Source organism: Pogona vitticeps, chromosome 2 (genome assembly GCF_051106095.1).
Source record: "Pogona vitticeps strain Pit_001003342236 chromosome 2, PviZW2.1, whole genome shotgun sequence".
In the NCBI taxonomy this organism is placed as follows: Eukaryota; Metazoa; Chordata; class Lepidosauria; order Squamata; family Agamidae; genus Pogona; species Pogona vitticeps.
The window spans coordinates 167,293,557-167,307,912 of NC_135784.1; the positions used below are offsets into that span (position 1 = coordinate 167,293,557).

At 44.7% G+C, this 14,356-nt stretch overlaps 1 protein-coding gene across 1 annotated transcript; it reads right to left on the bottom strand.

The window, feature by feature from the left end:
- Positions 1 to 216: 216 nt before the first annotated feature.
- Positions 217 to 4,352, bottom strand: GPR84 (G protein-coupled receptor 84). The gene has a single exon (XM_020784613.3). The coding sequence runs from the start codon at positions 4,350 to 4,352 to the stop codon at positions 3,207 to 3,209; it is 1,146 nt and encodes a 381-aa protein (XP_020640272.2). The 3' UTR covers positions 217 to 3,206.
- Positions 4,353 to 14,356: the final 10,004 nt, after the last annotated feature.

The window sequence follows — 14,356 nt, forward strand, 5'->3', positions numbered from 1 at the left end:
TGAATAAGGGGTCTTTTTTCTAACCTTATGTACTCTTTTTTCAAGCAGCCTCATAATGAAGAAATAAAAACAAGGGAAGACTTTCTCGCTGTAAAGTTGCAGGAAATGATGCGTTGGCAACCTCAGCTCTTGAGCAATTTAACAGACAACAGGATTGCAGAAGAAACCACAGTAAAGATGGAACTGACTGAAAGAAACATGTCAAGGCCAGAGATATCCAGGTTTCAAAAGATGATTCATTGTTTTATTTAAGAATTAAGCATCAATTAAACAACATGTACATGCAAAAGGAGATTTTTACCAGATCGATGAACAACAGATATATGATACTGGACTTCAAAATGTGAGAGAAATCTTTAAAATGGCTTTAAAATGGCTACACTTGGTTATTACCCAGTTGCACCTAGTCCTGTTATCAGCCCTACATTAAAAAAAGGCACCTGGGGAAAGGAGCATTTGATAAACATATAGAACTAGACTATACATGTAGAGAAGAGACAAATTCCACCAATCAACATCTTCCCCCAGCTTAAGGACACAGTCCCTCTGCTGGCACAAAATTAGACCCCAAGAAAGGTAGGCATAGATAATTTCCAAGTTCTCTAGGCCAGGAAGGGTTTGGGTTGAGTACTGCTTCAGCCGGCCTCAGCTCAGCTCAGGTAATCAGTGGTCTTATTGTCCAGTCAGGATTGCACTCTGAAGTTCAGGTTACTTCAGAATACAAAGGTTATTGAAGAGATGGAAAAGGGCAACCCAAATGTCATGGGGCTGGAGCAACTCTGATGGATGGATGGATTGATTGATTGAGATATATATATCCTGTCTTGATGTTAAAAAAAGGCATGGAAGAAGGGGTGGCTAGTAATCATAAAATACTAATGGAAACACAAGAGAAGAATCTAGGAACAACAAAACTGAGCATGCACACACACAAAAACCCAACCCAAAAACCAACCACTTAAAATTCCCTTCAGCCAAGCCTTAAATGCCAAATTTCTCCACAAAAATATATTTCCATTGTTGCAGATGGAAGAACAACAAAGAAGTCCCACCCTAAAAACAGGGCAGGGCTCCACCACCCCCCACAGCAAAATTACCTCATGTGCCAAGAAGACACAGGGGAGATTTTTAAGCAAAAAGAGACAGAGACATAATGGGTTTTTGTGGCAGGGGGAGTGCCACTCTTTGTCCATCCTGGTGTAGGAATTGCCTGTAATGCAAACCGGGAATCCCTCCCTTCCTCCTTGTGTGCCTCTCTGTGAGAATCCATTGTAACACTGCAAAAGATCATGATGTGCAATGTTGTTGCATAGAGAAAAGCCCACCTTCATCTGGCTTGTTCATCTTTCGACAGACTCCTGTAGTAGATACTCCCCATGGCTTCTAATTTTACCTTAATATATGTACAACAGTCAGGCACTCTGTGTATTTAAAGAATTTGCTCACTCAGTTTTACTTTTGACATGAGGTAGCGTGATCAGAAAATATGGCTATAAAACATGCATGTTTGAATAATATTACATAAAACATAAGTAATTTTACAATTATTTAAGATATGAGTAATATAAAATATAGTTCCATCTATCTATGTGCTTGGATGTTGATGAAGTACAAGAGGCCAGGTCCCTCATCCAGCAAAACATCAGTCTATAATTTAACTTCAAGGGTAAGCAGAGAGAGAAAACAAAGGGGAAGATTAAACAAGGGAAAGCTATGGAGCTCCTCTGGGGACAATTTATATGGTACAGTTAGCAAGTCATTAGAGGCAGTGCTACCTTAAGAGGAAAAAAATGTCTGTTTAACTCTCACATTAGTTTTCCTCAGCTATAAAAGCTGTGAATGAGCTTGCCTTGTTTTGTGGCTGATCATCAGGAGACAATATGGGCTTTACTTGCCATGTGATTGCTCAGACACAAAACTTTGAAGGAACTGTGTTCCAGAAGCAGAAAATGCCCTTTCAAGGGGTTCTGTCATAGGTTTCACAGAAACAATGGCTTTTGGAGGGCAATCCGAAATGAGGGAAAGTGACAGCATCATGTATGTAATAAAGGGAGCTGTTCTAGGTCGGGGGGGGTGAAGCAGCAACAGAGGAAGGGAGAGGTTGTGGGTCCAGAAGATGTTTAGGTGGCTGAGGCTGGTGGAGCAGAGTGACTAAAAGCCTCTGATGAAATATCCATTGGGTTATAATAAGATCAGAGAGATAAGTGAGGGAAAAACCACCGAAGGATTTGAAAGGAAGGGCTGAAAGTTTGTGCACCATCTCGGAGTGGAAAGGAAGTCAGCATATAGATGTTAATAAGATCTATCTTGTGCTTCAAGTGATAAAACAGATGCATAGTTTGGTAGTTGAGTGCCAAGTAAAGGTGATCAATATAAATATGCATTTACAAATCTGTTCACAAGAAAGAGGAAAGTGCAGGCTTTGTAGCATTGCATGTACATGCCTCTGTGAGACAATGAATGGATGTACACCAAGGAGCAACATTTGCTGTAGGAGAGGCCTGGGCAAGCTCCCAGGGATGGCGAAGGGCTGTGTATTGTTGTCCAATCCACAATTCCTGCCACCATCACAGCAGCTATCAAAATGTGGCAAGAGATGAGGCCCCTAAGCTGTCACAGTTGCAAGACAATTTGGTGGTGACAGCAGTGGCGGCTTCCCATGGCATAAGGGTATCTTCTTGCATCACATGTCCAGGTCAGAATGGCTCCCTTGTGAAGGGCTGGTACTGTATAGCCTTTTCGCTAGGCTGATGATTTTTGACCAGGTAATTCTGGTGAAGATGGCAGAAGCACTGTTGGTTGTGGTGGCAGCGGCAGCATCAAGGGATGAAAACTCCCTTTAGGAGGCTGGGATGTATGAGGTACATGGGCTGCATAGGACCTACTCCTATCAGGATGTTGGCCGTACCCAGAGCTTGGCAAGGCCAACCACGCTACTGTCACTGGCTACAAATCCAAAAGGGAGATTTCCACAGTGCCAACAAGGTCCATTTAATCAATCCAGTTGGGTTTCCATACTACCTGTGGGCCACAGAGTACAGGACAAAATACAGTAGCAAAAATCAGGGGAAACACCCCATGAAGATCTCTGAATTAGGTTTTCAGCAGGAAAAGCCATTCCCTAGGACAAACCAGGGTTCAGAAACCTGTTCTGAAAACAGGTCCATTCCATGAAGACGGAGGTAGCCTGACCAGATCCCAGTAGCTTAACAACACCTGTTGAATTTCTGAGCAAACCGGTAGATCACACCTTTGTAAGCCTCACGAAACTGTCGGTTCATGGCAGCATAAAGCACCGGGTTAATGCAGCTATTGAGCCATGTGAGATTGGCAGCAATCATGTGTAGGATGGTTGGAGCCCGGTTTTTGGCATCAAAAATGTTGACTAGCATGAAGGGGATGTAGCAGATGACAAAGAAAATGAAGACCACAAAGCACATGCGTGTCACTCGGCGGAACTCAGAGTTGCTGTCCTTGGGTGTGCTTTTCTTAGGTGGGGCCGCAGGCTGAGGTGTGGGAGGAGTATTTGCATTGCTGTCAGAAGCTGCCGCAACAAGGGTCTTGGAAGTGGAGTCAGAGGGCAGGGCTTCACAGGAATGCTGGGATGGACTGGCACTGTCCACCCCACTGTCGAGCTCTTGGTAGCGTCCAGCTGTGGCCGAGCTGGTTCCAGCCACATGGGCTCCTTTTAGGCTGGCTTTCTTGAGCTTGTACTGAACCAGGGCCTGGGCAGCACTTTTGACTTTGCGATGGATGAGGAAGTAGAAGACACCGACACAGCTGAGACCCACCACAAAGTAGAGGGCCATGAGGATGGTGGTGTAGGGCCGGCCACGGATGCGATGGAAGCTGCAGGTGCAGACCTTGGGCACCAAGACATAGACTGGCCATAAGGGTGCAAAACTGGCAATGCCAACCACCCAGGTGGCCAGGGAGATGAGCATCACCCCAAGACGGGAGAAGATGCGGTCAAAGAGAGGGGTGTTGGCAATGAGCAGGTACCGGCTGATGGCGATGAGGCACAGGGTCAAAATGGAGACCGAGTTGGAGACGAAGAGCAACATCCCAAAGATGCGGCAGAAGTCTGCACCCGCCCGCCAGTGGAGATGGAGGTAGGAATCCACCGAGAAGGGCTGCAAGAAGGTGCAGTACAGGATGTCAGCGAAGGTCAGGTTGATGATGAGGAGATTGAAGCGTGTCTGCAGCTTAGTGTCAGCTGCGTAAGCGAGCAGGGTCAGGATATTGCCCACAGTGCCAGTGATTGTCACCACAATGCCCCAGCTCACTGACAAGTAGCGGTAGCCAACAATGGATGGGTCATAGCAGGAGAAGTTGTCAGCAAGGTTTTCCATCTTGGGAGGAAGTCCTGTTTTCAGGCTGAGCTGTCTTCTGGTGATCTTGATATGGCCCCTAAAGGAAAGGGGAAAGAGAGGGATTAAGCTAAGTTATATGGCTCTGAATTCCTGCTTAGCAGCCACAAACTCCATAAAAACACCACAAAGTGCTTCATGCAACACCTAATCAACTTACACTTCTTTTAGGGTCTATCTGGCGTGCCTGCTGTGTGGTGCCTGGAGGGAAAGGATTCCTGTTCCACTTGGGACGTCTGCCATGATGCACAAAAGAAGGGTTGAAAAACCTGGAGCAGACATTCCTTGAGGGTGAAGAGGCTTCCTTTCAAACTCACAAGCCAGAGGCCTGTTGAATATTTGTATTCATTCTCTCTCTGTACTTCTGTCTCTCTCCCTCACCAGCATGTATATGTAAATGTGTGTGTGGATGCACACGCGCGCACACGCACACACACACTTATGCACACTCTCCTATTTACATCCCAGCTTTTTCTCCAGAGAAGAGAGATCAAAGTACAACCCCATTCCTTCCTTTTTAAAGGCCTAATTGGGACGTTGCTACGGAAACAGGCATCTCCAAATGATTCCTAACTGACACCATCCTCTACCTGATGCTGCTCCCTTTTCAAGTTTGAGATGGGATGCGTGGGTGGGGGGGGATACCGAAGGCATAGGCCCCCAAATGACTCCAGTTAGGCGCTCAGGGTCTTTAAAAATACAATTGCTGTGGCTGGAGAGGGAAGGTCGATGATGATGATGTTTAGAGCAGGAAGGGAAAACAAGCAAAAGATCCAGATCTCTGACAAAAGAAATCCACCTCTCACTGGTACCAAGCTGGGGGGGGGGGGAGGGAGAGAGAGAGAGAGAGAGAGAGAGAGAGAGAGAGAGAGAGAGAGGTAATCTCATCCAGTTTTGGCTCTCACCCCACCCCTGTAGCCCCCGCACCAAGAGGTGACTCTGAAGGAATGCAGACCTGACTGAGAGGAACACTACCTCACCAGTCTCCTCCACCACCATCACTTAAGGCTGCTTCCTTGTGGGTCCTCAGTGTCACAAGGCATCTAGCAGGCTATAAGATGGTGTATTATCTGCAGGTCTAGGGGGAGATAACTTGCCTTAGTGACCTACCTGCTAGTGATCTCTAGACCAGCGCTTAGTACTTACATACAAGTAAAATGGTGGCCTGCAACTAGTTATTCTTGTGTAGTTAAAAAGTTATGGTAAAAGTAATGAAATAAGTTGTTATGAAGTAGCTCTCGATACATGGTGCATAACATACCCTGGTTACGTTCAAAGGTTACTTTTAAAGGGCATTTGGAGGCATTTAGACCAGATTTTCAGAGGTTTTTACAATCATTCCGGGATCTATAGATTAAAAGTTACTTTCCCAAATCCTATGTAAGAGATAAAGGAAAGGAAAGCAAGGAACGTGGTGTGGATTTGTGATGGGCGTTCCAAAGCAAAAACAAAACAAAGTGTGCTACTTATACATCATCGTCCTTAAAGCTTTCTCTAGGCAGTTTACAGTTTAATGATGCAGGCTATATATTGGCTCCCCTCCCCACAGCAAGCTGTGTACACAATTTACTAACCTCAGAAGGATGAAAGGCTGAGTCAGTCTCAAATCAGCTACCTGAATGGAACTCAACTCATAAGCAGAATCTTCACTGCAGTACTGCAGTTTAACCACTGTGCCACAAGTTTAGCAGTCCAAATCACTGCAAAGCCATTCATATAGGGACAGAACTCTCTTGATGAGACTTTAAATAGACCTAAAGTTAGTCAGCTCACCAGTCCACCCACAGCTGTGTTACTCTTTCATGAGGTTAGTAAATGAGTACCTGTTATCACTGTCTCTACTTCCTGATTTTCAACTCCTTCTGACCTCGCTCTTCCAATCCACATTCATCTAAGCCTCTGTAGACATTTCTCTCTTGAATTGCACATGTCTGAGCAGCACAGTTTTGGTTATATATGGATTTCAACCCACCCTAAATAAATAAATAAATAAATAAATAAATAAATAAATAAATAAATAAATAAATAAATAAATAAATAAATAAATAAATAAATAAATAAATAAATTCCTGTTCCAGATTTTGTGCATGACTTGTCAGGACCTAAGACAGAGCCAAGAGAATCATGGAAGAGAACATGGGTATGGCAAAAAGGCGGAGTATGTGTGAAAGATTTCAAGATAAAGATCTTGGATAAATTCAAGAGCTAATAGACACCAAACTACCAAGCTAGCAGAATTAACAGAAGATAACTTGATGGAGGTGAGCATTTTTGAACCACTGCCAGACAATTACAGAGAAGACATAGAACAAGCAATGCCAGAAAACAAATTGACATTAGACCAACGGTTTTTAATATTCAAGACTGCTTTTGACTTTTTTTTGGGGGGGGGATGATGTGGACCCTTCTAAGATACAGGCACTAAAACTAAAACAAACTGTGGAAGAAAGACCGCTACCCTATAGAAATATTTTTTGAGAAATGAAAAAGCTAAAACATCAGACTGAAATTATGATGCATTTTTGTAAAGCCCCACTTCCTCCTCCCATCTATTCAACATGACAATAACAGGGATGAAGACCTTTGTAAATATGAACTATAAATACAGTCATTGTCGTTGTCATTTAGTCATGTCCTCTTCGTGACCCCATGGACCAGAGCACGCCAGGCCCTCCTGTTTTCCAGGCTTTCTAAGGCCCACTTGACTTCACTCTCCAGGATGTCTGGCTCAAGGTCAGCAACTACTGTACATTATCTGGGTTGCCCGGGATATCCAAATCTTTCTGGTATAATTCCTCTGCGTATTCTTGCCACCTCTTCTTGATGTCTTCTGCTTTTGTTGAGTCCCTTCCATTTTTGTCCTTTATCATGTCCATAAATACAATACAGTACTGTAATCATTATCCAGTACATAAAGTTAATGCACTAAACTCTCTTGTTCTCTCTCTCTCTCTCTCTCTCTCTGTGTGTGTGTGTGTGTGTGAGAGAGAGAGAGAGAGAGAGAGAGAGAGAAACCAACTGTTTATGCTTTGTAGTTATGTTTTGGGGGGCATAAGAGTTATACATGGATTTTGAACTATGCAGTTTTGTGCCCCTAACTCCAATGTTGTTGAAAAGTAAAGTATAATATAAAACTGATAGACTGAGATAAGTCTTCGCACATGGTGTCCTTGGAAGCTTATGCCATAATAAAAGTACTTGTCCTTTTAAGGAACTGCAGGAAATCTTTGGGTTTTTGTGGTGTTTTTGCTGTTTTTAACAGCATGCGCATATGTGCTCACGTACGTGCAAACACAAGATTCTCAAGCAATACCTTCTTCAGTCAGGTGGAGAGGAAGGTCAGTGCACAAGAATTCACCAGTAGAAAACCTTGTTAATAGGCCTCTAACAGTGATTTGTTGCTTTATTGGATGCATGGGTTGGGAATGTCTTCGATCTGGGCTGGGAGAGAGAGAAGAATGGGAAGCAGAGAAAAGCTAAAACAAGGGAGGGACAGTAGAGAGAGAAGAAAAGGAAGAGGGTGGTAAGGAGAGAAATAAAGGTTAAGCTCTCTTACTGTTACCTCTGGCCACTTTATAAATTACATTACCCACTATCCCACAGAAAAAAATAAAACATCACTGAAGACAAGTAAAATGATCAAACTAACGGTTCCCAAACTGTGTGCCGGGGTGCTCCAGTGTGCAGCCAAACACAGCCAGGGGCACTGCACCCAGGCTGGCTGGCAGGCTACCTGTGTCCCCCTCCCTCCCTTCCTCAGAAGCAGTGTCACAATTTTCTGTCTCCCCACTCAAAAATAATCTCAGAGCCCAGCTTCAGACGCCTCCTGCCTGGTCCCCCAAGCACTGTCCACAGAGGAGCCCTTGGGCATTTTCAGGCTTCCCACTTCTACCCTTGGGATGGCAGGTCCTGTCCCCTTGAACTCTCCCTCTCCCCTTTTCTCTCTCCCCCTTCTCTTTCCTCCCTGTGCTTGGCTTCGTCCTCAAGCAAGGCCTTCCACCCCCCCCCACCCCGTTCCCCTTCCTCTTCTCCCTTTCCCACATTTGTTCCTCCCCATAACTTCCTTCTTTTCCTTCTCTTTTTCCTCCTCCTCACTTCTCTTCCCCCTCTTTACTGCCTCTACCAATGCTCCGTCCATCACGTAAGAGGAGGGGAAGAGGGAACGGGGCATCCTCACCAGCCCCTTGGTCAGCACGACCTCTCCTCTCCGCTCCAAAGAGGAGGAGGAGGGGGAAGGAAGAGGAGGAAAGAGAAGAGAAAGGCACCAGCTGAAAGAACAGCACTGCACCATTGAGGGAAAGCGGGGGGGGGGGGGAGAGAACCAGGACCCCCTGCTCTTCCCCTCCCTCCTCCCCTCCCTCCGCCAAGGTAAACGTGGTTTTTTTTCGTAGTTGAAGTTTGGGACTGAGAGTCGCCATCACCTTCCTGTTTTGGTACTGGGTGGTACAGTGCCTTGCCTGGCAGAAGACTCGCACGTGTTCTAGGGGAAAGGGTGATGCAGATACCGTTCTCTTCCTCCATATTTATGTGTCTTATCCTTGCCATCATTGCCTTTGTACTGGTGAAGACTTCTTTCTCCCAATGCGGGAGAGGAAGTTATATTTCTTGTTCCACCCAGGCAACAGATCTGAGCCCAGTCTAAATGAATGGAGTTTGTAATCTGTTTTAAAATTTACAAAATATTGTATTGAGGAGCTACGACCAGCCGCCAGTAAGTGATGAGGGCCGATTCCAGGACTGAAGGGGGTGGGAGGGAATTAATGTACAGCTAGGAGGCTAACTGTGAACTGACCATGACTCCCACCTATATCTAGGTAGCCTTACAACCGGTTCTATGCATTTGAACAGTTTCTTTCTCCAGTCAGTTTTCACCTACAAAGTTTCTGCCTGTTTGGCCATTGTTAAAAAAAATACAGAAGTGGGGTCTAAAATGAGGGACAACTCTCTACCCATTTTTTAAAAATAGGGTATCCAGATGCAAAAGAAGTTCTGTACATGTCATGGCCATACAGAAAAGTAAAATCAACAGAATTACATTGTAGGGCAAGCTTCACCTGCTCAAATCCCTGCTTCTGCACGGCTATGAGAACGTGCCAGAGATGTGCCTCTATTATTTTACCTGGAGGCCCTATTCGGGTTTCCAGTTGATTGGAGAGCAGGGAGGGGGAAGACAGCACAGAAGCAGAAAATTTTTACAGCAAAGAAAGGATACTGTGTTAATGTCTGTAAAGCAAGCTGCTCTGAAAAGCTCAAGAGACAGTAGCTGGCATTGGAAGCAGATGGTCCTAACACTCGACCCCTCTTGCGAGAAACGGATGCTGAAAGGCAACCCCAAACTCCATGCAGTTACAAAGCTTCAGAACACCACAAGCCAGCCAAATATACATTTTAAAACTTTGAACATAAATGCCAGTAGGTCAAAAGAGAGAAAGTGACTTACTATGGGAAGATGAGTTCAAGGTGCCAGCGACCCAAAGAGAATACCCAATGTCCACAGATCTTAGGGCTTCCAAGCCTATTCAAGACCTACGTATTTATAAAGATTTTCTGTGCCTGGCAGAAGGAGGAGAAGAAAACTCCCACATTTCTTAACTCCTCAAAGTCACTTCCTCTTTATCCGGAGGCTCGTAAATGCCAAGTGGACGGACCTGTGTGTACTCACCACGCTAGGAAGACACATTCATGCGCTGACACTGGCTCTCACCCACAGAAGCTCCCAGCAGATATTTAAGCAAGGATGTTAAAAAAAGAGAATTAAACATTAACACTAAATGCCCCGGGGCAAAGCGGGGAGTGGGTGGGGTGGGGGAGAGTGAGAAGAAATGCTCCCAGACAGAAGAACTGAATGAGGCAACTCAACACTCAGGTCGGGACATTTCATCATCACGTGCCCATTTATGGAACCATCACCTCAACAGTGGTGTCCAGATGTAGACTGCAGATGTTGTTGGACTTCAGTTCCCAGAATCCTTGTTCATTGGCTTTGCTGGCCAGAGCTCCTGGAAATTGCAGTCCAATAACACCTATGCTTCGGAACAACAAAGTTGGAGAATTAAGGATTCTGAGCATGGAATAAAGAGTTGGCTGAGAGTAGAACCAACTTAAGGTTGGCAAAGGTGTCAGGGTATTAGTAATAATTTGGTACTTCTCTTAATAGTCTTTCATGGAACAGAGTTGCTCTTATTTCCTCCTTTGTTATGCTTACAGCAGCTAACAGCATATCTTCCAGGAGGGAAAAACATCTGGAAGTATGACAACTTTCCTAGTTTTGTTCCAGGAGCATTGCATTAGATTGAACAGCAGCAAAGTGTATTGAAAGCATTGTACCATTATTTCTCAAATACCAACAGGTGGAGCTGTTGCTTCATTTACTCATCCAGTAAAATGGCAAAAGCACAGGCGTGAATAAGGCCAAGAACTGACATTTAAATTGCTATATTGTCAACATATCCCGCACACCAATGAGGCTACTGTCAGTTCATAGTGGAAAGAATTGTGGAGGAAATACATACAATGGCAGCCAAAAACAAGTTGTGGTAGACAGCACTTGTAAATAAATAAAACTATGTGAAATAAATAAAACTAAACAACAAAGCGTATCAAAGAAGTAAATAGGGGAATGCAAGAATTTGGGATTAATTTGTTCCCAAACTGAATGACTGAGCAAATATTATCAATACCACACACACACAAAGCCTAGTGAGAGAAACATCCAAAGAATATCATAAACAAAGCTTAGGAAGCAAAATAACTTTCGGGAAGGCTTTCACGGCTGGAATCTAATGGTTGTTGTGGGTTTTTCGGGCTCTTTGGCCGTGTTCTGAAGGTTGTTCGTCCTAACGTTTCACCAGTCTCTGTGGCCGGCATCTTCAGAGGACAGCACTCTGTGCTCTGGTGTCCTCTGAAGATGCCGGCCACAGAGACTGGCAAAACATTAGGAAAAACAACCTTCAGAACATGGCCAAAGAGCCTGAAAAACCCACAACAACCAAAATAACATTCATTTTCCTATATTGAACATACAGTACGGAGTCCCTCATCATGTTTTTGTAATTCCAAGCAAACAAAACAGCAGCCTTTTCCACCGACTGAACTATCTGGCCATCCTACCTGATTGGATAGGGCAAGCCTGGCTTTTGCTCTGCAGGCCTTTGTGAAGCTGATCATAACTCGGTTGTGCAACCCTGTGCTGTGGGTGACCACAAGCGAGGTTCCCCTCCTGTTCCAGATTGAGCAGTATGGTGGGCGCACAAAGAGGAAGCCCAAGTGGAAACCCCCAGCAGGGCTGACACTTGGTTGAAGTGATCCGGGAGGGTGGGAATCAGCCCTAGGAGGGCTTCCCGAAAAGGCCAGGAGAATCATTGCTGTGGTGTACGTGCAAGGGACAATTAAAGCCTCCCAAGGCTGGGAAGGCAGTTCCTGAGAGCAGAGGTGGGCAACTGTGCCATTCCCGACGGGTTTTGGGCCTGTCACTCCCAGCAGCCCTGAGTTTCTGACTGCCAGGAAGCTGTTAGGAGCATATCAGAGATACCAAAAACAGTGGCTGCACTTGTCCTTCTAGAGGGACTGGGTGCTTCTGACTGCTGTGTGGCAGATGACAGCACAGGGGCTCCTGCTTATGTGGTATGAGGGGCTTCGCCTGCGCAGCTTCTGCCCTGAATTAGGCCTGGCAGCCCCTTTAGCAGAGCTAGGAATCATGGGGCCCTCTGGATGATGTCGGACCCCAGCTTCCCTAATCCCCAACCATTCGCCATAGAAATGGGACAGATGGACAAGGCGGAAAGGTCTCCCCGTTACCCGACCCCTCCCATGTTGCTGCCTCAGTTGTCAAAATGCAGCTACACAAGTATTGGGAAGTGTTGGGGTCCCTCTGCTGTCTCTTCAGGCACCCCACACACACACACCACCCCATAGCCCTGTTTTGTCTCATTTTCAGAACAGAGCCAACAAAAGAAAACAAGCAAAACTCAACCAACATCCAGCCCCAGCTGGTTGCCTGTGGTTTGGCCCTGAGGTGGGCGGAGGCCTTTTGGCCGAGAGGACTATTTATCTTGCGTATCTTGCGATGTTTACACAATTCCTTTCTTTCTTTCTTTTTTAGTACACACAAGCTGTGGCTGTCAAATTAAAAAAAGGAGAGGAAATTATATCTTGATGTAAATGGATTGTCATGGGGGATTGCTGAGGCTCACGAGCTTAGCTCATGAGGGGGAGACAGCTGGGTGTGGTGGGCGGCTGTTAAGGAATTGTGTTTTGGTGAAGAATCCTTAGAAGACTTTGTTAGGAGATTTATTTTTGCAACCTTGCATGCTATGCGTAGCTTGAGTGACTGGGAGGGACTTTATTGGACTAAGGACCTTTCCAGCACTTAACCAGTGATTTCAAGGACAGCCCCACCAATCTGCTGAGTGCTTCTTTCCCTCATTTTCCCCAGTTGGAGGCAGTTGTTTGTTGCTGTTGATTTGTTCAGTTGGTTGCTAAGTATGTGTGCCAAAAGAAAGCAGTATACACACATCTGTAATTAAGTAAAGAAATGGTTTTTATCCTTTCTCATACAAATATCTGAGACTAAGTTACTGAGACTTTAAGTGCCAGTTGATGAGAAAGGGGTGGACTCTGAGGAATTTGTAGCTAGTCTCTTCTGTGAATCTCTGTACTTCTCCTGTGTAGCAAAAGATATTTTACCTGAAGTTCAAAACTCTGTAATAATTTTGTCTTAAGCCAGACTCCAGTACCAAGGAAAGTCTTTAATTTTGGAAAATTGCCATCGGTGGGATGTTTTTACTGGCAGCAACGGTTGTTTGAACTAAAGGTTTTGCATGCCCCCCCATGGGTTGTGGCCACCAATGGCTTCCCTATGATGAAGGAGCTCTCAAGGGAGTTTCAGCAGTTGGATCAAAAAAATTTAATTTCTGAAAAACTGCCACAACTGGACATTATCAGTCTTATGTGGCATACATTATGCCACTGTAGTGATTTTAAACAAATATGGAACTTGTTTTTGGTACATGCATTTCAGAAAGGGAAGATGTATATATCAGGAGAAGAATCAATGTGTTACTGGAGGGAAATGGTGCAATCTGAAATACAGTGGTGCCTCGCTAGACGATTACCCTGCAAAACAGTTAATTCGCAAGACAGTGTTTTTTGGCGATCGCTATAGCGCTTCACAAAACGGTTTTCCCTATTGGTGATTTTTGCTAGACGATGTTTCGGTCCATGCTTTGCAAAATGTTTTTTTTGGGGGGGGGACGGTTTTGACAGCTGGGTCTGCGCTTCGCAAAACAGTATTTTTAGGGACTTCTTTTTTTTTTTGCAAGACAGTGATTTTGACAGCTGGGTCCGCACTTTGCAAAATGGTTTTCCTATGGGTGATTTTCGCAAGATGACGATTTTTTCCCCATTGGAACACATTAAATAGATTTTGATGCATTCCAATGGGGAACCGAATTTCACAAGATGATGTTTTCACAAGACAGCGATTTTCACAGAACGAATTAACATCGTCTTGCAAGGCACCACTGTATAAGAATGAAGAACATGGAACTAATCCTGAGGGGGGAGGGAGATTCACGCAGAGTAAAGTAGAGGTGTTCTGGCATGTTAAAAGTGGATAATATGGTAGTGTTTTGTAAAACTGTAGTTTTTGTATATGTCTTTATCATATAAATAAAGTTATTAAAAAATAAATAAAAACGAGTTACGCCACTGGGTTTCAGCCACAGTTATTTAATATCCTGCTGCTATATTTATGTTTCAGGGAGAGGGGATTTTTTGCCTTAGGTATAGAATGGCCATGTGAAAAAGAGACAAGGGCTCCTGAACTGGTAACATTTGGGTGGCTGGGAAATTTTCAGCAGATGGAGCTGGTCATGCAAGGTCCTTCCACGTAATTATTAAAGGTATTGGAGCTATGTCCTCGTTTTCTGTCTAGTTGCCCTGGGAGGGAAATGGATTGAGTTCATTCCAAATATCGCGATAGTTGC